The sequence below is a fragment of the Setaria viridis genome, chromosome 6 (genome assembly GCF_005286985.2).
Source record: "Setaria viridis chromosome 6, Setaria_viridis_v4.0, whole genome shotgun sequence".
Lineage (NCBI taxonomy): Eukaryota > Viridiplantae > Streptophyta > Magnoliopsida > Poales > Poaceae > Setaria > Setaria viridis.
Window position 1 is genome coordinate 3,632,128 of NC_048268.2, and position 22,010 is coordinate 3,654,137.

Here is a 22,010-nt window from a genome sequence, read left to right on the forward strand (position 1 = left end):
AGGGACCCTCGAGCTCAAGTTAAATCAAGTTGCGTTAATGGTTTAAGTGTATATATTTTGTTGTTAATGGTTTAAGTGTAGAAAAAATAGATGAGAAGAGAGTTCACGCAAAGGAAGTTTCCGCACATCACACGGTTTCCTTGATTAAAGAAAGAACACACACACTGACCCACACAGGCCTCTACTGCCGTATTTCTCCTCGGAGCTTCCGAGTTTTCTACCGAAGCCATTCAACAACAGAGAGCAGAAAACCCCCGCCGCCCGCCGGAGCGGGATGGCCGCCGGCGACTCGGCGGTGGTGTTCCTGGAGACGAGCCTGGGAACCCGCTTCGCCGTCTCCTTCCCCTCCCGCGGCACCACCGTCGCCGACCTCAAGCGTGCGTGCCTCTCCGTCACCTCACCTCCCCCCTCCCCGATTGCAAAATTGATCTCCCCCCTTCCGTTCTTTCTCTGTATACATCGTCTCCCAATTTCCGCGGTTTGGCCGAACTCGAATCGGAACCGCAACACCTCGAATTGGACAGGCCTACTGAGCGCACAGCATCCCGCGTGTTTCCCCCGGACGGGGCCAATCGCCGTCACGTCCTTGCAGGTATGGTACCCGCCGCCGCTTTGCAATTCATACTTTGCTATCCCATTTCGTTTCGTTTCATCGATGGATTGGCAATCCTTTTCGTAGGTTAAGGGAGATGGTTTCTGTTACGTTCTCTCCGACCCTATGGATGTGCAAGCCGCATTTCGTGGGGTCGAAGGAACCTGGCACCTCCGGGTCGAGGCCAACCAGCTTTCTCCTCGCCCGATTACTCGCAGAGATGCCAAGTTTGGTGCAGGCAACGCTGAACAAAGTGCCAGCCACCCCATTGCTGAGAAATCCACGCAGAACATGTTGCCTGGGGTGCCTGTGCCTCAAGGAGGTGGCAATCTTGCTTTATATGGGAGTGGTAGCCCACCAACGAGGGAATTTCTCAAGCATGCTGGTGGCAGCAGTAAGTCTGAAGATGCAAATGGCATACATCAACAAAGTGCAGGTCTTGATATAGCAGCAGGTGGCTGTAACACACCACCGACGAACCATCAGGATGGACCGCAGGAGTGTCCTCAGCAGATACCACACCAATGAGCCACCTGGATAAACCTCTCGAAGGTCTTGATCATGTTTCCGGTCAGAACGTGTTGCCTCTTGGGGTGCCTCAAGGAGGTGGCAATCTTGCTTTATATGGCAGTGGTAGCCCACCAACGAATCAGGAATTTCTCAAGCATGCTGGTGGCAGCAGTGTCAGTCTGAAGATGCAAGTACCATGCATCAACAAAGTGCAGGTCCTGATTTAGTAGCAGGTGGCTCTCACACACCACCAACGAACCATCAGGATGGACCGCAGGAGTGTCCTTAGCATGCCTCCGGCCAGTGTGAAGATGTAGCAGCATGTGGCAGTGATACCACACCAATGAGCCACTTGGATAAACCTCTCGAAGGTCTTGATCATGTTTCCGGTCAGAACATGTTGCCTCTTGGGGTGCCTCAAGGAGGTGGCAATCTTGCTTTATGTGGCAGTGGTAGCCCACCAACGAATCAGGAATTTCTCAAGCATGATGGTGGCAGCAGTCAGTCTGAAGATGTAAATACCATGCATCAAGAAAGTGCAGATCTTGATTTAGCAGCAGGTGGCTCTGACACACCACTGACGAACCATCAGGATGGACCGCTGGAGTGTCCTCAGCATGCCTCCGGTCAGTGTGAAGATGAGGACACCATGGACCAACAAGTTTCAGGTCGTGATGTAGCAGCTTGTGAGAGTGATATCCCACCAATGAGCCAGCTGGATAAACCACTTGAAGGTCTTGATCATGTTTCCAGTCAGAGAAAAGATAAAAATAGCATGCCTCAACAAAGTTTAGATCCTGTTGTAGCAGGATACGACAATGGTCCTGTTGGGGGTCAACGAAAAGACATATTTAAGGAGACAGGAGGGAAGAAACGCTCTAGGGAGGAAGATGAAAACGGTGAAAGCACTGTTGTAGATCATGATGGCTGCCTCACCTCGCTTGCTACCTCCACACTTGCTGGGGGTAACGGAAGTGAGCAAGAAAATTTGGGATTGCTTTATAATCTTGAAGATCATTCACATGGTTTGGGGGAAATCTCTCTTTTGGCCAGAAGGAACCATGGACACACAGGGTGTGCAATGGTGAAAGCAGCATCGGCGGATCAGATATTGCACCTTGTTTCGAGTCCATAGAAAGAGAGAATCCTTCAGACGAAGTGAAGGCACATAGCAGTAAGGAGAAGGAACCACAGAGTGAAAGCAGCTGGAAAGGAACAGACTTTCTACATGGTGTCGAGTCCATGAAAGGAGACAGCAGGAGGCTGACTTCCAGTGTCCATTATCTCGACGAAGGGGAATTCGAAGGGTCCCCATCAGCTGTTATCGCTGAACATGAGGCATGTTTCCCAAGAAGAAAACGGAGGCTTGCAGCGCGAAAAGTTCCTATGAGTATGGCAAGAAAGATATGTGCTTTCAGGTAAATATACTGTTTTCTTGAGATATCATGTACTCTTGCAGCGTCTCTTGCTCACCGTTGATTTCTTTAAGATTCAGTTTCTTCTCTGACTACGTTGGTGGTGAGCTCATCCCACGAGACGTCATCTGGGTGACGTTCGCGTCGCGGATTCCTTTCTGGTTGATCTTCATCTTTGCCTTCTTGTGCAGCAAGGTGAAGAGTTTGCGTTCCGGAGAATAGCTTCCTGAACTTGACGTGATGATCTCTGTTGGAGCTGTCTTCTTCGTAGATGGACGACAGAGGGGTTCCCTCCTAGTATGGGAGGGTATCGAGGTAGGCGATGAGGCGTGACTCGTCGTCCTTGGCAAGAGCGGGTTGCTTCATATTGGGCCAGTAGACGAATCTGCCTTGTGGAGTTGATGTAATCACCATGCCCTGTGGTGGACTTGATAATGGAGTCTCCTCGTCCAGATCCGAGTAGTAGTTGAGGTTCTTGATCAAATCCAAGTTGAATTGTGATCTGGACATGGTAGCTTGATAGATAGCACCCGAGTTTCGAAATCCAAATGGGAATCGACTTGGGTTGTAGACCGCACGATGGCTTAAGCGCCAGTTCGTGGGAATCAATCTGACTAGCGGGAGAAGTTGAGTTGAACTCAGACTCGTCCTCCCTGCCTCTAACTAGGTCAGAAATTGAAATTTCGTCAAATTTCTCGACGAGATCCTCTTGAGCTTGGCGATGAAGGTTGATGGCGTGCTACTTCTTCTCTAGAGCCAGTATAATGTGGCGGTGGAAGTTTCCAGTGCCGTTTACGATGCAAACCCAAGGGCCAAAGATGAATGTTGCGTCCGCTTTGAACGCAATGGTAGGCTTGATGATGACTTGAGCCATTGAATTTGCCAGTGAATTCTCAACGAGATCCTTTACCTGGCGCATATGCCGAAGAGATGTACTCGATATTTATGATATTTATACTTTGTTGCTACTCTATTTATGTGTTGGTATGAATTTGTACTATCTGAGATAGTAATTCACACGTGATAGTCTTTCTGGGACTATCATAGAGGTACGTAGGTTTGAATTCTCAGAATTAGGAATTCGGATCATTTTAGCTCCCTTGACAGACCCAAATTGACTCTCACGGATTGGCAAGGTCCTCTATATTTGCGCTAGACAAGGCAAGCTCGTCCAAAACCGAACGGTCGAGCTCATGATGACTGGCGTATTTATAGCTTGAATCTAGAGGTGGTAATGGATTATAAACCTCATGTCTCCTTCGTAATTCAACTAAAACCTATCTATCTTTACGTCAAAATCATATAGTATCTGAGCATGATTCTTAAATTAATTAGATTAAATTAGAATATTCTTTTCCACACGATTCTTAAATTAACTAGGTTAAATTATAGGATTCTTTTCCGTTCCTACTTGAATCAACGTAGATAATCCAAGCATCCTAGTTGGATCGTGCTTAATTATCTAGGTGCAGCTGGGCACGATTTGCGTGCAACCTGTTTTCCTTTGTTGAGCTCTAGTTCCTCTAAATCAGGTTTTTATTTAAATTTCGGCAACTTTTTGTACCACGTACATCAGTGAATTTGTTCATTGTTTGCAACTAAAATAAAATTCAGCATGCTCAAAAAAAAAACGAAGAAAAACTCGAAGAAAACGCCGGAGCAGAACAGGTTCAAGCTCCCCTTTCTTCCCCCCTCCCCCTTCTCGGCTCCTACCCTCAAGCTCACTCAACTCAACAAACCTCCAAACGCAATCCTCCCAAACCCTAGCGATGGAGTAGCCGATACGCCTCGCCCGGCCGCCCTCGCTCCACCCGGTCCTGCCGCCGCTGCTCCGCCTACCTCCCGACCGACGAGGTGAGCGGTAAGCCCCTTGCTGTTGCCCCCATTCCCGCCACCCTTCCCCTTCCTTGGCGCACTCTTCCTCTCCGCGCGCGGGTCGCACTCTCGATGCCTCTACATTTGGAATCAACTGGGTCCGCAGGCATTTGGGTTTTGCTGTGACCCTCACGCAGCCCACTAAACACTCCATCACTTAATTGGGCCCATTAAACTCCTTCCGTAGCCACTAACACACCGTTGATTACTGTTGCAAATCATCCCCCAAACTAAAAAAAAATTACATTGCGTGGTGGGATATGATTGTTTTGTGTCTGTTTTCTTTTGTCGGGGGCCGAAACCAGCCATTCCGAATTTTGGTAGTGCCAAACAGGGTCTGCCTGCCTTTTGGACTGATCCTGACTCTAGGCATAGCCCAAAATGTGATGACCAAACTTGGTTAAGGCAATTCTCGCTCCTTTCCCTATGGCAATTCATACCAACATTGCCAAGCTTTTTCTTTTCTTTGTCTAATAAAACTTGCAGCAACGTGCTTGCCATTGTTTCGGGAAAAAAAAACATTGCCAAGCTACATTTTTTTTGGCTACGGTTTGATTTGGAACCAAAGTGTTTCTGATGTGCCCATGATTTGGTCATCCCAAAAACAGATGGTGATGAAGTTTTGTACTCATCTGGTTGGTTGCTGGAATTTTGGCAAGCACATACATCTATTTTCATAGTTCATTCTCCATATAGAATTAGGTGAGCCAAAATTTTTGCCAAGGACTTGGTTGACCACACTTGGCCAACTTTACAAGAAATTGTACAGGGGATGTGGCCAAGAGTAGTCATGAGATTGCTAAACTATTGGCAACCATTAGCAGGAATCCAAATGGGGGCCAAGTTCTTGGGGCTAGCCAGATTTGGGGCCAAGTTCTTGGGGCTAGCCAGATTTGGTTAAGGTTTGTTTGAGCACAAACATGGGAACCATTAATGTGTAAATACCTGCTTAACTCCTCTCTCTTATTCTCAGGGCATTGCACTTCTTAATCCCCATGCTTAACCCAAATACACTTTATAAAAAGAAACAAAAGGTTTACTTTTGGTTCTACTTTCGATTAAAATCTAAATATGCTTTATATAAAGAAACAGGGGGTGTACATTTCGTTCTACTTTTAAGCATCTCAAGCCATATATCTGTATGCAGTTTTCTTTTCCCTTTTTCTTTGTTTTGGCTCACTAAAGTATGATTAATGGGATTGATTTTACCAGTCAAGCTTAGTGCTAACAGATATGTCATAGATCTCAGCAGGTTTATACATATATGTAGGCCATAAACTTGTATTTGTTCGCTCAGTAGTATTCAATCATGGATACAGTGAATATCATATATTTGTTTAACCTACCCCAACTTGCTTGGGCCTAAAAGGCTTTGTTGACTTGTTATATGTAGAAAATATTATCTAGACATGGCGCCTTGCATTTAGAATTGCTCATTATTTTTTTCTTGCCCAATCTCATTATATCTCAATTCTAACATTAGCAGAACAAAAACTAGCAGTCAAGTGGTTTTTGTTAAAAAAAAGGGGGGGGGGGTTATTGGCATTGTTTTGTATTTCTCACTGAACTGCATAAATTTCCAATATTACTTTAGTTTGCACTGTATTTTGTCATTTCTTCTTACTATTCAATAAATGTGCATTTAACATGTTTTCAATTACTAAGAGTTATTTTCTATTTAAGTAAAATTTAGGAGCTAATTCACTAAAAAGTTCTTCTGGCGGTTTTGTTTGAGAAAGTGCAGGTGCAAATGCAGGGGTAAAAATTCTTCTTTGTGCCAGGGGCTGGAGCTGTGCGCCTCTGCGAAGAAAGTGTGTATCCACTTTCTGGTATTTTCTGTTTGATGAATGACTCAGAGCATGCTCAACTGCAGTTGGTAGCATTATATGTGAGTGCTTGTGCAGTTTTCCGCCCCCAGAGAATATGGTTGAGTGCAACAAGGAAGAGGCCTTCAGGGCCAGGGAAATCGCTATAAAAAAGATGGAAAGTAATGATTTTGTTGGTGCCCGGAAGATTGTACTTGAAGCTCAAAGGCTATTCCCAGAGCTTGGGAGTATATCCCATCTGTTAACTGTCTGCAATGTTCACTGTGCAGCAGAGGTAAGAGTGAACGGAGAGATGGATTGGTATGGAATTTTCCGAGTGGAGGAAGCAGCCAATGAAGCCATCATAAAAAAGCAATACCTCAATCTAACCAGTTCACTTCATGCTGATAAGAAAAGGTTTCCTGGTGCTGAAGCTGCTTTCAAGCTGGTTTCTGAAGCTTATTCTATCCTGCACGAATCAATGAAGAGATATAGGTATGACATCAAAACGAACAGAAATGCATTTTGGACCAAGTGCCCATCCTGTAAGACACAATATCAGTACTACTTCCGGTTCCTGAATAAGAAGGTCTACTGCCAGCAATGTGGAAGGAGATTTTTTGCATCTGCTTTAAAGGAACAGGCCATGCCCACTTCGTTAGGTGCACGGATTCCTGTGAAAGCATTTCGAACTCGAAAACGTCTTGCAGTCAACAAGGCCACCACGTGAAGCCTCCTGCAGGCCAAGTTCGGATGTGGAAGTTCAATTTTCAACACTGAATCAAGATAAGTCTTCAGTTCCAACTGAAATGATAATATGCATGCAAGGCTGATGCCAGATCCTCCTAATCCAAACATGGTTGGTACACACAATTCTGGTATAGAAGATGCATTTACAGTGGCAGATGCTCCACATGTTCCTAGTTCTGCAAAACATTCTTCTGCAGGTGGAAAAACAGATGGACAGCCAAGTATTGGTCAGTCAGCGATGTTACATGAGGGAGTTGGTTTTCCAATGGAAAAAAATAATACAGGAGAACGATCTATGCCATACCCTGCTGATCCAAAGATTGTTGACCCAGAGAACATGGGTTTGGTGGAGGATGCTGAAGTGCTGAGTGCTGCAGCGGAGACAAGTAAGAGAAAACAAGATGCTGATGAAAACACTATCCTGAACTCAGATAGCAACAAGTGGCAAGGGAAGAATGATTCGCCGTCAGCTCATGTTGACACCAGCTGCAAGCAAATATCAGAAGATAATGCCACCAGGGCCGACAGACAACTAACTCCTCCAACTCATGCGTCCAGCGAAGCAACCATCAAAGAGAAGTTAAGAACCACAGGTACATGTGACCAGGACACAGATACCTCTCCTGAACTGGATACAACCTTGCAGGAAAACACCCATGGTGCCAATCAACTCGGCAGCAGCCAACTCTCCCCCTGTATTTATAAATATCCTACCCTGAATTCCACAGATTTGAAGAAGACCGCTCGCCTGAGATGTTTAAACGTGGGCAGATATGGGCTTTGTATGATGATGATGATGCTGATACATTCCCCAAGCTCTACGGCTGTATAACAAAAGTTGAGCCAGATCCTTTTGCGGTGCGTCTGATCTGGCTCAAGGCCTTCCCTCAGAAGGAGCAGGAGAAACGGTGGATGGGGCAGGGGATAACCATCAGCTGTGGCACATTCAGAGTTATGAATCAGGGAGCTCGGTACGACACGACTTGCTGTTTCTCTCATCTAGTAGAAGACACTGGAACCACTACACTGTTCGAGGTTGAGATTCTTCCACAAGTAGGCAGGTTTGGGCTGTGTACATGAACTGGGAGCCTGACTGGTCTCCTTCCAGCATAAATGCTTGTGAGTTTTCTCTAGTCGATGTCGTCGGGCGCAGTGAAGTTGGCACAAAGGTTTCGTTGCTGACAAAGGTTAACGGTTATGTTGCAGTGTTCAAACCCGATGATGGAAGGGGGGGCCTTGGAGATCCCTACTGGTGAAAACACGAAGGGTCTGCTTCCGTCTGACCGGAGGAGGCGGCGGCGAGCACCATGTCCTGTACGAGTTGGATCCTCCTTCCGTCCCTTGCGGTTTCCTGTGCAGCGACCTGCGAGGACACCCCGTGACTTGCAAGTGTCTCTAGTGGACTGATCTTGAGGTAGTGGTAGCATTGATCAAACCTTTTGGATTTTTATGTGCCTTTGATTCGCTATACCTGGTATCGAAGCCTTTTGGTATGCATCAAGTCCATGCCAGCATGTGGATGGTAACGCAGAGGCTTCCATCCTTTCCATTGTCAATTTGCAGAGCTTTTAGGGAATTGCGGTGCCTGCATTATGTTTCTAACCTGAAGAGTTGATTTTAGCTAGTCTCGTCTAGTACCTAATAGCTGGTCAGGTCACCAGTGCTTGTGGAAGAGTTTTATTACTGTTTACAATTGAGTAATAGCCGTTCCACCGTACTACATTGAGCCTGCAGGAACTTGCGTAGTTCAAAATTACCCTCCAAAAGCTTTTTATTCTGGTCAAACTTTAAAGATGAAAATACTGCTGTTGGACGTCTTTATGCCGGAGTTCCGATATTATTTCGATTAATGGAGGTCACCTTATCTTTTTCTGGAAAAGATACCCTGATTTTTAAGAAATTTTCAAAGCTGAGCACAACCTTCTCGTTTTTGGAACACTGGGTCCTGTACTAACCTACCATCTTTAGGTGACTGACAAATAGGATGTGTGTATGTGAAACCCAGGCCCGTGCCAAAGTTTTTGAGCCCCTGGTGCAGAAAAATAAACTGAGGCCCTATATATTTAAAGAAAATACAAATAATTGAAAATGTATTTGGATTTTTATTATATAACTTGAAGCATTTTCCTTTATATAACAATAAATCTATCAAGAGTGCTCTTGTGAGTCTGAGTGAACAATTCAAGCCTTCTTTGCTTCTTGCATTTTCTTAATGATCGGAATCATACTTTTTAACTCTAGAACAAAAGCTAAACCAATTAAGAAAGATGATGAAGTTCATGGTAACCAACAAAAGAGGGTAAAAATTTTGTTTGTGACCAAATCTTAATGCGAAATGTGGTGATTTGGGGTTAATACTTATAGAATCAAAGCCAAAAGCATCTACGGATCCATCTGCGCACTGTAACACACCGTAATGGAGAAATAAGAAATTAGACTGGAGATTGAGAGTGGAAGCATGTTCCAAAGGGCAGGGCCGATCCTTCATACTTGGCGATACACGGGCACGAGACACGGGGCTCGCGGCATTTGGAGGCGATCGCGAGCATCCTGCTCCTGCATGGCTGTGCGCCTGTGTCGACGTGCGGCGTCATGTATTGGTTCGTCACACTCGTGCGAGGCATGCCGCAAGAGATAGGAATCCCAGCCGTCCGATCTGGAGATCGGAATCCGAGCTTGCTTTCGAGCGAAGCAAACCCAAGCCCAAGTCTCCTGACTCCCGCCCGAGTCCTCCTGAGCCCTGACTTCGCCCAAGTTTGCTTAATCCCTGCAAAAACAGCCAGACAGCGAACGGCACGAGAAATCCGCCGTCCACGTGTCCTCCACGGACGGCCCGGATCCCTCGCGCAGTGGAGCAGGTGCCCCCCGTCGCGTGCTACGCGCACGCACCGACCTGGCCGACGTCGCACACGGCTCCGCCTCCACCTCCACCTCATCGCCTCGTCTCCCTCAAATTCCCTCCTCTTCTCCCTCTCGGCGTCGCCACTCAGATCGAATCCCCCGCCGCTCGCTCATCCGATCAGGCAGCACACCGGGAGTCATGTCGATGCTGGACGCCTTCTTCAAGGGCGGCGGCGGCGGCTTCCGCGGCGCCAAGTGGTAATAAATACGCGCGGGTTTTCTGGGGCTGGGGATCTCGGGGGCGGGAGATTGGGGGAGTTTCGGTTCTTCGATTCGCGTGGTTTCCTGTTCTGATCGGGTTTCTCCTGGTGCTGCGTGTCGGCGGTGGGCGGGGATGCAGCAAGACGCTGCTGAAGCTGACGATCCCGCGGATCAAGCTGCTGCGGAACCGGCGGGAGCTGCAGCTGCGCCAGATGCGGAGGGACATCGCCAAGCTCCTCGAGGCGGGGCAGGAGGCCACCGCGCGAATCAGGGTACGGTGCAGTCGTGCGTGCGGATTCAGTAGTGCTCCCGGTGGAGTCACTGCTGGGTTTGGTTTCTGATTTGGGGGGGAGTTGTTCAGCCTGGCTAATTGGATGCTGCTGCTGCAGGTGGAGCACATCATCCGGGAGGAGAACATGATGGCCGCACAGGAGATCCTCGAGCTCTTCTGCGAACTCGTCGCCGTCCGCCTGCCCGTCATCGAGGCCAAAAAGTTCGTTCCTCTCTCAGTTTTCCATTTCACAACTCGTAACTGCAGATGCGATCACTTGTCGATCTAAGGATCTTGGGCATTGCAATATAAACTAGTTGTAGCTTGGTTGCCCTTTGACATGGCAAAGTGTGCTGGAGCAACAGTGTTCTCGTGGTGGTTTCTAGAGACTCGTTGACTATTTTTTTTGTTGGCCAAGAACTTTCGAGGTGCTTTTTTGTTGTGTTCTGGACTTCCGGTTGATGCGGGATGGCCGCTTTAGAACTGGCTTCATTGTAATCTCCCGTTAGTGGTCGGTCGGTTGCTAATTTTGTGGTTCAACACGGTGCGCCACTAGTGCCACCATTTTTGAACTTTAAGATGGTAGATTTCTTTAGTATTTGTATAGTGTGTTTGTTTTCCATTTGTAGCCCCTGCATTCTTATATTCCTTCAGGTCCCGTTTGGGTTCCTTCATTTTGAAGGAATTGGAATCTATTTAATGGAGTAGGCTAATTTATGTTGGAATGTGGCATTCCACAACTTTCCAAAGTTTAGATATAAGCCTATCTTAAATTCATGGGGTGGGAGATGGAAATTGATTCTATAGATTATGGTTATTAGAATGGAATTCAATTCTTATAGCACGCTCTTGGACTCGCTTCTCTATAGTAGAAGTGCAGCATATAAGTATCTCTCCCATATCAGCAACTATAATATACAACTATATTCCACATACAATTATATTAGCTTAATTAATTTGTGTCTAAATTATGATTATTAGGATGGAATTCAATTCCAATGATCCAAACGGGGCCTCATTGTTTTTTAGGCATTGAGTCTTTCATAGCCTGAATTCTGAGGATGTCACTAAATTTCTTTTTGTGTGTATGTCTGTTGGGAGGGGGTATCATTTCCATCTCTCATATATAAAAGGGCTAGATTAGATGTTAATAGTGATAAACTGTTTTTTATGGTACTAAAAATGGCGCCACTAGTGCCCGGATGTCTGATGGGAAATATTCCATCGGACGCTCCGATGAAGCATAAAAAATTACCTAGTGCAACATCAGCGGTTACTGTTTGAAACATGAAAAATATTGTGTAAAAATAACTACGTCGTTTGATTCTGGGATGGAAAATTCCCGTCGCAACATGAACACTATGTTTTATGCAACATTCACCGTGAAATATGCAGAAACAATAGTTGCAACATCGATGATTAACTATTGCAACATATGTCGCAACATATGTCGGAGCGTCTGACTTTTTTAAGATTCCGGACAGCATTACCGTACTAAAAAAATGTATTGCAAAGTTCTGTAGATTTACAGATGACTGTGACTGATCTGTGTTTCTTTGTTGTTTCTATCTGCTTCAGGGAGTGTCCTATCGATCTCAAAGAAGCAATATCCAGTATCTGTTTTGCTGCTCCAAGGTGTGCAGATCTTCCTGAACTGATGCAAGTTCAAATGACGTTTGCTACTAAATATGGGAAGGAGTTTGTTGCTGCAGCTTCAGAGCTGATGCCAGATTGTGGGGTCAATCGGCAGGTCATATGATGCTTTTAACTGGAAGTAATTTGATCATGCTATCTGATAGTTTGAATGTTCATAACGTATCCAGAACAAATACTTTTGCAGATAATTGAGCTTCTTTCTATCCGTCCTCCTCCTGTTGATGCAAAGTTGAAACTGCTGAAGGAGATCGCTGAGGAGCATGAAGTTGATTGGGATCCATCAGAGACGGAAACAGAATTTCTCAAACCTCATGAAGACCTATTGGTAAATATATATTTCTTTACAATTAACCATGGTTGGTTGTGGTTCAGTAATTTGAATTTCACTTTGTACATTGTTTCCCTTCTTAGAATGGACCAACCTACTTCAATGGTTCCACGTTACCTCTTCCTAAGGAGAAACATGAGGAAACACTAGCTGCAAGTGCTGCAGAGCAGCCTGATGAAGATTATGAGTCAGATACTGGTCTCGATTCACTGGATTTGCCTGAAGTCCCGAAAGCTGCTATTCGTCCACCTACTGATGCCCCATCAACCCCAGATATTGGTCCACATGATCAAAGGTCTCAATCAACTCCTCATGAATTCTCAAATCCCAATTTGCCTTCAGTCCCAAAAGCTGCAGATTGTCCACCTCCTGACGTACCATCAACCCATGATATTGGTCCACATGCTCAAACCTCCCAGTCAATTCCTCATGAATTCTCAAATCCTACCGACTTGGAGGAGAATCCAACAGCTGATGGTATTTTTAAGATTCAAATGAAAAGTTTGGAACATCTTATTTCTGGACCATCTGCTCAGTCAAGCATGCCAGATTTGCCAAATGAAAAGAAGCAATTTATTCCTTTTGCCTCACCACCGCCAGTTGTTGCTACTTCTTCGATGGAGAAAAACGAGTCAATCCCCTCACCTTCTCCATCTCCAGTGAATCCAGTAGAACCAGAAATCTTCACAAAGAAAATTGATGAAGTGCCTCCTACTGATTATATGTTCTCAAAACAACCAGAACAGGTGCACACAATCTCACCTACTGGGAGTGGGGCAGAAATAGACTTGGATGATGTATTATCTGCTGCTCAGGCAGCAGCAGAATCAGCAGAGCGAGCTGCATCAGCGGCCCGTGCTGCTGCAAACCTCGCGCAGCTGCGCATTGCAGATCTAAAGAAGAATACTAGGTCCTACAGTGATGGTGTCCCACAGGAAAGCCATCATCAGACCGAGCCAACACAGAAACCAGTATTTGATCACCAGGACTCCTTTACCAACAATACACAGGACTATGTGCCTTCCCATGTACCACAGAGGTCACCATCTTTGGAAGATGACCCATATTTCTCCTACCCCAACCTGTTCTCTCCACCAAAACCATGAGGATGGAAACTACTGGTTTGCAAGTAGTTTGTTCAGCATAGTTTGAAGTCTCTGTGATGTTACTTCAGCTGTTCGGTCATCCTGTATTTGGCTGTCGCCCGGAAAATTCTGTGTATGCTGAGTTGATACGAAAAGGACTGGAGGAGACTACTGCGTTGTTACTAGGTTATAATACCTGTCTTGTTGAGTCTCTGTAAATTGTACATGTGTGCTGTTTGTATCAGGTTTCTGAAACATTTATGCAGTTCCACAGGTAATAACAGAAACCGAATCTTAGAAAATAATATTCCTTGCCATTCTGTTGTGGTACTCCGGCTGTAGATAATTGTTCCACACGACATCCAAGTTCTTTTGTTATGTGCTGCACTGCTGCTGTGATATCCAAGTTGTTATGCTTCTTTCTTGGAGCGTGCCGAAGCAGGGGATGCTAGGATATTAGTTCTTCTGTCATTTGTCTCACTGTTTGCAATATTTGTTCAATCACTATTTTTTTATAAAGCTGTAGTTCATATATAATAGTATAATTGGGATTGATTTTTGGGCATGATGCTAGGAAAATTGGTCGATGTGTTCTTCAGTGAATGGAGATCTTGTTACATTGCTCGATCAGGTAATGCCGCAGATGGCAGTGTGTGGATGCATCTTGCTGTTCTTGACGATGGAATGGGATCGCTGACGTGCCACTAGGGGCCTCCTATATGGCTTCCATTAACCACTTAACTACTTGGCTTAGGCCCATGAGAGCCCACCAACACCATCTTCCTCCTAGACCCTTTCTTCCTCCGCCGCCCCGGCCGCTGCCGGCTGGCGTGCCGGCGGCCGCCCACCCACCAACCGCCCCTCCCGCCCACCCCTCCCTTCCTAATCCGGCGTGTATACCAAAGTTCCTTGCCCAGCACCTTCTCTAATTTAAGCTATGTATACCAAAGTTCTTTAATTTATTTACCATATGAGGCTTCAAATTTAATATGTGTATGCCAAAGTTCTGTAATTTATTTGGTATACCATTCGAGCCTTCAAATTTAAAATTGAAGTAGCTAGAAAATTATGTATTGATCTGAGGTATGTTATCACACCAGCTAGGAGCAATGTGGTCAATGTACTGTACTAAAGATAATTTTGATGCTAGTATGCAGCTCACCTTAATGTTACTTTCGTACAAGCAGTGAGAGATCATGATAAGGAAATAATAAATTATAGTTCTTCAATAATTAGTTTCCTCCGATGTAGCAGGGTTAGGAATGAGTCCTCAAAATGGTGTGGAACTAAGCCGCATGGCACCTTTGGATGAAGCAAAGTACTCCTACGGAGCAACAGAACCAACAAATCAATCCACAGATAACCTAGACAACCTAGGAATGGTTAGGAGCAAATAGCGTATCTAATTCGAATTGTATATTTACATTTTTTTAAAAAACATACTAAGATATTCACAGGCACGCACAATCATCCCTAAGAATACTTTTTGATTTGTAAATCTTGATATGTTTGTGATAGGTTGCTTCCACTCTACTCTGAAGACCAGACTAAAAATAAGTTTAAACAGTGAGTTCCAGACAGGCCGAGCCTTTATTGAAATCTAATTCGAGTCTTACAATATCTTCTTTGCAATAACTTGGTATCAGATTCCATGGGATCTCGGATCAGAATAACAAGGATAAAACGAAAATATAAATGGAGTCAATAGATCCAGCTTAGCGCAGAAATATGAAGTGGCAAGCTATGTTTCTGAAACAGCAGAAAAAGACTCCCAGCTGTGCAGGTAACCAGCATATCCTAAATCAATGTAGCCAAACACATCAAGCTCTGTTTCTGAACCAATTCATACTGCATTCTGATAGCTGCTACCAATCTAAGAGTGTCCCTGTTGATGCACAACTTGTTTTTCATTGGTCCATTCAACTTCTTCCCATTCTTATCTCTCATCCTGCTAAGGATACCATAATTCCATAAAGGACACGAAGATGATGGAGAAAACATAGTGACACGGAACTGCACGTTATTTGAATAAGAATGAAGAAACCGATTAGCACCACTAAGTGCGACCTTTGGTACCTCTTGTTCAGTCTCTCCAAACGTAGCTTGCCCCTCTCCAATTTGCAAAAACTTGAGCCACTCAGTTAATACCCCTCCAATTGCTTGGTTATACCTCCTCAAAAACTAGTGGAAAAATGAAAAAGGGGAAAAGATAAACAAGGGCATCAGTAGTAACAATTTGTTCAATTGAACAACAAAGTGTGTTTTCTAAAAGAAAGAAAGAAAGAAATATGCTGTAGCAACAAATCAGAGGTTGATGAAATCGTCAATGCCGGCAGTTCTGGGAGTTAACTCATGCATTCGAGATGTTGACATCCATCAAACCATGTTTCAAATCTGACAGTGGGACGGTTGGGAAGTGTCATGATGGCATCACTAATGGCACTAAAAAACACACATCTGACAGAGTTATCATTGACATAAACACACATCTGATCAAGATTTGGCATTGATCCGACTTGAAACTCCAGCGCGGTCCCACAATAACAAATGCGCAGGGAGAAATATTTTAGACTTCTGAATCCGTTATTGCCACGGACAATGATCCTCCCTTTGGTGCCTCCGGCAGTTTTTAGTTCGAGAAACAATAAACTGGGTATTGCTCCAAGGATCTCAACATCCTCTGGTCTCAAACAGATGATGGTCAGTTTTAGCACCACGAGATTTCCAGGGGAGCCCATCCAATTTGGAACCTTGTAGCAGGGACAACCTTCTATGCAGAGCTTCCGAAGGCTACAAGGAGCAGCAGGATGCCATAAATCCAGCGACAATGGGTACTCTTCAGCGAAGCCCATGATATATAGATTATGAAGGTTGCATGAAGATAATAAAGTTCCCACATAACTGTGAATCTTCTGAGCCATCAGGTAGATGAATTCCATCTAGTTTCCAATGTCCTTAGCTTGGTAAGTCTACTGAATTCTTGCAGAGGCTTTCCTTGTTCATAGGATTGGACTCCATATTCCCTCAGCTCTTCTAAGCTGTGCATCTGTCGAATCATTCCATCTGGGAATGTAACGTCATAATCAACATATAAATGGGCCAGCCGTTGTAGTTTTGTGATAGTGGATGGCAGTTCTTTAATGCCGGTGTCTCGTACATCCAGTGTTTGTAGATATTGTAATTCTCCAATTTTCTCTGGGAGCTTAGTTATTAAACCTGAGGAGAGACGCAAGTACTTCAGATGAAACAGATTTTCAATACCTGCAAGATGGTGGTCTTCCATGCACTCACAATCTCCAAGCTCTTCTCCAATTTTTTGAGAAATTGAGAAACAGAGTTTCACCCGACTTGAACACCAGATATCAACTAGACCACCCAAAATAACCCGATGGTAACAACGCAAACCAACCTACCGGCACAGCCTCAAAAGTTAGAAACCACCACTGACCATTTTAGCAAAGATCCACATTCAACCACGCAGGCGGAGGACCAAGTGCAGGGTGCAACCATTTTGGATATTGCAATCAGCCACTGTGCGCTCATTCTCGAGCTGCTTGCCTGCAAAGATGACCCGCTGCTGGACCACTGGAATTCCCTCCTTATCTTCAATCTTGGTCTTCACCTTGTGGATTGTGTCTGACTGCTCAACATCCAACGTCATAAGACTGCCAGAGAGGGTCCTAACAAAGATCTGCATGCCAGGATGCAGGTAGGGCCCAAGCTGCAGGGTGGACTCTCGATAGATCCCATAGGCTTCCAGTTTGTCTCCATCCTTTAGCGGCTTGCCAGCAAAGAAGAGCTGCATCTAAAATAACCAACAATCGTATTAGGACATACTATCCACACACTCTAGCATCATAAGCTGCAAGATATTAGGGGTATGTCTGGCTCCCCTTAATTATTCAGGATATTAGGGGTCCTTTGGATGGTGCCTGCTTTGGACCCACCAAATCAGTCACTTCCCAAATGATTGGCCCATCCTTCACCCATGATAAACTGAATGGATGAGCCAGAAATATTGGAATGTACAAACATATGGACTAATCAGGATATTAATCACCCCAAGGAATGTTCTGAGTCAGCTCAATCTACAAGTAACTTTTTCAAGAACGTGCAATGCACGTCTGAAGACCAACTAGTTTAACAGAAATGATACAAAGTGCTGTACATCTCCTTGACTAGAAATCAAGATGATGTATTCCATTGCAGAAAAGTTTAGCCCACCTTCTGAACAGCGATCAAAATTTCCGGTATTTCACTACTATGTATTTACGAAGCATCCTACCCTAACATACCTGAACTCAAAATGCCCCAAAAACAAACACTGTACTAATCCAGCATATACTGTATGTCCGAAATCATACACCAACACATCGAATCTATGGACCAAACGCAGAAAACCACCAGGATTTTGGACCAAATGCAGAAAATTTTTGAACACGGAGCAAATATTAGCCAACTAGTTTCACATACCGAATGAGAGTGCGGGGAGAGTAGAGTAGGATTGGGGTACCTTAAGAAGGGGATTAGAGGAAGATTCTCGATTGGTGCTTCGATTCATTATTAATCTGCTATTGTTTCTGCCGGTCTCTACACGAACCAGAGGAGAAGAACATAACAGCTGCGGCGTTTCAGTTGGACCGGGCCATCCGGTGGCTCACAAGCTGGCCGACAGGCAAGCACACGGTCACAAAAAAAGCAGCAGCTGGCTCTCACAGGCCGGCGGCCCCACTAGCAGAATTAGAAGGCCACCCTTTGACTCATTAATTGGTACAACAATTTATGGCCCCACGAATAAGCTCACATATGCTTATCAACAATGCTAAATCAGTTGCATAGCTTGTGTCTTTATATCAGAATCCATATGTGTTCACGTATGTTAGTAACCTATAGGATTTAGATGAGCAAGATTATTAGGGGGGGGGGCGCAAATATAACATGCAAAATAAATTCATTCGTTTACAGATTGAATTAGGAAAAAAATTAATTCATGGAACTGGAAAATAGAATTGTAAACCATGGAAAGGATTTTTTCCCACAGAAAAAAGCGAGGAATTTGTGGTTTCTTATTACAGAGCATTTGAAATTGATTTAGAGTTTGAGAAATTGAGCAAGAGCTCAGATTTGGACTTTTAAGTTTTTGAAAAAGATATGCGGGATAAAATAATGGTCGGACATTCGAAATCGAATTTGTATATGAAAAATATGGCTAAAGTACATATATATTTGCTAATTGTAGGATTTCTAGCAGGACAAGACAAGACGCATGAATTCTTATTATAGAGCACTTGAAATTGATTTAGAGTTTGAGAAATTGTGCAAGACCTCAGATTTGGAATTTTAAGTTTTTGAAAAGATATGGAGGATAAAATAATGGTTGGACATATGAAATCGAATTTGTATATGAACATGGCTAAAGTACATATATATTTGCTAATTGTGGGATTTCTGACAGGACAAGAGCGGACGCATGAATTGTACTACTATTTTGATGATCATTATTTCTTGAAATTGCAGTGTATAATTTAATGCCCTTTTGCAGTTAATCAATGTTGGACACATATCAAGTTAAGTTTCGCTACATGTTTATTGGGGGGCATGCGAGAATTGTTTTGTCCCGTTGCAAGGCACGGGCATAATTGATAGTTATAAATCAAATCCTTATAACTAACTTAATTAATTAAATTCAAGAGAATCCTTTTACCGTTTGGTTTGTTAAATCATTGATCTCAAGCTTTATTTGCACGGTGTCCGTAAGTCAAATGAGGTCAGTACATATAGCATGTTTGAAGCCTGAATTACAGCGAAATTAAACCTCCAGCTGTGCCTGTTTTGTCAAAAATAAGAAAATTTCGCCGTTCCACATCGACAGGGGAAAAGATCATACATCGCCCAAAACTGGCCATCAATGATCAAAAAACCGAAAAGGTGTAGAAATTGAAGTGAAAATAGGGGTTAGAAGATTATTATGATGGATACAGTATACAGAAGGCTTTCCCGCGGGCCTCGTTGTCGCTGTCGTAGCGCTCTGCCATGTCTTCCTCGCTGAGAAGCTCGTACTCCATGTCTCCAACCCACCGCGTCGTCGTCGTCGTCGTCGGCGTCGGCCACCTCTTCATCGTCTTTCTCGTTATCCCCGAGAACAATAACCGCCTCCTCGTCCGCCTCGCCGTCAGAAGACGCCGGCGGGCCAAGAACGCGGACGTGTGGAGCAGCACGGCGACCGCCACGGCCAGGTCGTGGCGAAGGACGAACTCGGAACTCGCCGCCGAGCACCACCGGCGGCACGGCCACGACTGGCTCCTTGGGCTCCCCGACTTTTTTGTTTTTTAGCCCTTTTTTTGAAAGATTCTCACAAATAGGCTCCTGACGGAACCAATTCCAAAAATGGACCCTTAGCATGGCGCCATCCACGCTGGCGCCAAGCTACAACGTCTCGGCGCCAGCCACCCTGACGCCAAGGTCTATACATAGCGGCTGACGCAGATGCCGACGTGGCGGGGGCTTGGCGCCATCCATGATGGCGCCAAGCCTTGACGCCATGGATCTTGGCGCCGAGCTTGGCGCCGTAGATCTTGGCGTCGAGCTATCTACCCCGTCCCTCTACGCGTTTCGAACTATACAAGTATAATTATTACGAGAACTATGCAACAAACTAACATGTGGTTTGACTGGTTAGGAGGTGGGCTTCGTATCTTGGAGACCAGAGTTCGAACCCCACTATTGTACTTTTTTTCTACATTTTTTTTTCTTTATATTCCTCGTAATAATTATACTTGTATAGTTCGAAACGCGTAGAGGGACGGGGTAGATAGCTCGGTGCCAAGATCTACGGCGCCAAGCTCGGCGCCAAGATCCATGGCGCCAAGGCTTGGCGCCATCATGGATGGCGCCAAGCCCCCCACGTCGGCATCCGCGTAAGCCGCTATGTATAGACCTTGGCGCCAGGGTGGCTGGCGCCGAGACGTTGTAGCTTGGCGCTAGCGTGGATGGCGCCAAGCTAACTGTCCATTTTTGGAATTGGTTCCGTCAGGGGCCTATTTGTGAGAATCTTTCAAAAAAAGGGCTAAAAAACAAAAAAAAAGTCGGCTCCTTGGGCGACAGCCTCCCGATCCCGATGGGCATCCCTATATGACTTCCGGAAGTTGGATAAGAGATTGAAATATAAAGCCCACTAACGGCCCAGGCACGTAGCACTGCATGCTTTTGTTTTATTTTTTCTGCACTTCTATAGTTCCGTTGCGTGCACGGATGCAGTTACCTGCGCGTGGCTTTGGCTTTTTTTTTTCATGACGCTGTACATCATTGCTCAAAAGATTAATTTTTTTTGCCGGGTATGTAATTTGAAAGCGGATAATAATGGGTTGGGAACAAACTATCTTCTTTATTCAAGTATTAAACAAATATGCTCAACATTAAAAAACATTAAATTCAACACTTACCCAAACTTAGTTCAACAACTTACTGGTTCAACATTTTATGCGAAATGTTGAAGCAATATGTTAAAAATGTTGAACACATATCACAAATGTTGAAAGAGTATATTTTCGAATGTTGATTTTTAAAAACACAGATAAAAAATCAAAATATATTGATATTAGATCTTATTTTGTTGTATAAATTCTAACTAACATTATGGTTCAAGAGGAATCCAAAACGCATTTATGGTTGAAAGAAAATTGAAATTGAAGTTTCAATAAAAAAAGGCTCACCAACCAACCCATCAACTGCAGCCATCCATGAGCCGCCACATGTCTAGGTCCACCAGCAGCAACTCCTCGTTCGTACAATGTGCTAGCTTTGATCTGGTCCATCCATCTTACCTTGCACGATCTTAGACAGTGGAAACCATGTAACAAAAATACGTCTAAAAGCTATATAGGTTTCACAATCCCGATCGCGCGCTTCTTGTGCCCGACCTCGGCCCATAGCCCCAGAAGTTCACGCGCATGCCATGGGCCTTGGCCAGATGGCAACAGGTGGCAGGTGGCACGGTATGATTGTTGGACAACGTATACATACATCGAATCCTACTATTACTAATTGAAAAAACTTTTTAAGCCTTAATGTTAATCCTCTTGACAGAAAAAAAATTAAATTCTAGAAATTCTTATAAAAAGTAAAAATATCTCACCATCAATCCAATAGTTCGAATCATCGTAGACATTGGATGTATTATGTTTTATAAAAAAGTACTCACCCCTATCTACAAATTAAAAATCTATGCCAGCCTGTTTGTTGGCCACAGACCACTGATCGCAAGCTAAGTCTTTGTCTAATGAGCTCAAAATTCAACACAATTACAAGCCAATCCAAAGTTGCCTCTTCATTTTACTTTCGTAGATAGGTTGACCAACATAGCTCACTCACATGTGCTGCATTTGGAAGGGAGGGGGCATGTGCCCTACCATATTGTATGGGATGCTCCGTCTATAGAATGACCTAATTTCAAAGGTTATATAATATATCAAATAACTAGAACGGCACTTGCAGCCTCACAAATTAACCCCTCAAAACAGCTCTCTTACACACTGACACATTATTTACTGCATGCAATTCACTTAACACCTGAATGATTTATTCGTTTACTCCATTTTGCGTCGTGTGTATAGTAGCAGAGA

At 44.5% G+C, this 22,010-nt stretch overlaps 1 protein-coding gene and 4 long non-coding RNA genes across 5 annotated transcripts; 3 read left to right on the forward strand and 2 right to left on the reverse strand.

The window, feature by feature from the left end:
* The first annotated feature begins 74 nt into the window (after positions 1 to 74).
* Positions 75 to 3,201, forward strand: LOC117859926 (uncharacterized). The gene is made up of 3 exons (XR_011898565.1): positions 75 to 592; positions 680 to 2,520; positions 2,709 to 3,201. It is a non-coding gene; the product is annotated as an uncharacterized lncRNA (long non-coding RNA).
* Positions 3,202 to 6,695: 3,494 nt separating this feature from the next.
* Positions 6,696 to 7,393, reverse strand: LOC117860651 (uncharacterized). Its single transcript, XR_004641535.2, has 2 exons — positions 7,252 to 7,393; positions 6,696 to 7,138 (listed from the first exon to the last, which is right to left on the reverse strand). It is a non-coding gene; the product is annotated as an uncharacterized lncRNA (long non-coding RNA).
* Positions 7,394 to 7,924: 531 nt separating this feature from the next.
* Positions 7,925 to 8,571, forward strand: LOC140223114 (uncharacterized). Its single transcript, XR_011898554.1, has 2 exons — positions 7,925 to 8,066; positions 8,154 to 8,571. It is a non-coding gene; the product is annotated as an uncharacterized lncRNA (long non-coding RNA).
* A 1,288-nt stretch (positions 8,572 to 9,859) lies between these two features.
* On the forward strand, positions 9,860 to 13,694 carry LOC117860650 (uncharacterized). Its single transcript, XM_034744020.2, has 6 exons — positions 9,860 to 10,046; positions 10,189 to 10,321; positions 10,439 to 10,542; positions 11,899 to 12,070; positions 12,161 to 12,301; positions 12,388 to 13,694. The coding sequence occupies exons 1-6, from the start codon at positions 9,988 to 9,990 to the stop codon at positions 13,408 to 13,410; spliced, it is 1,632 nt and encodes a 543-aa protein (XP_034599911.1). The 5' UTR covers positions 9,860 to 9,987; the 3' UTR covers positions 13,411 to 13,694.
* Positions 13,695 to 14,960: 1,266 nt separating this feature from the next.
* LOC117861430 (uncharacterized) lies at positions 14,961 to 18,310 on the reverse strand. The gene is made up of 2 exons (XR_004641777.2): positions 17,903 to 18,310; positions 14,961 to 17,194 (listed from the first exon to the last, which is right to left on the reverse strand). It is a non-coding gene; the product is annotated as an uncharacterized lncRNA (long non-coding RNA).
* Between the last annotated feature and the right edge of the window lie 3,700 nt (positions 18,311 to 22,010).

Coding starts and splice junctions, on each gene's coding strand:
- LOC117860650 (XM_034744020.2), top strand. CDS start 9,988: ATGTCGATGCTGGACGCCTTCTTCAAGGGCGGCGGCGGCGGCTTCCGC. Junction 10,047..10,188: donor GGCTTCCGCGGCGCCAAGTG/GTAATAAATACG, acceptor GCGGGGATGCAG/CAAGACGCTGCTGAAGCTGA. Junction 10,322..10,438: donor AGGCCACCGCGCGAATCAGG/GTACGGTGCAGT, acceptor CTGCTGCTGCAG/GTGGAGCACATCATCCGGGA.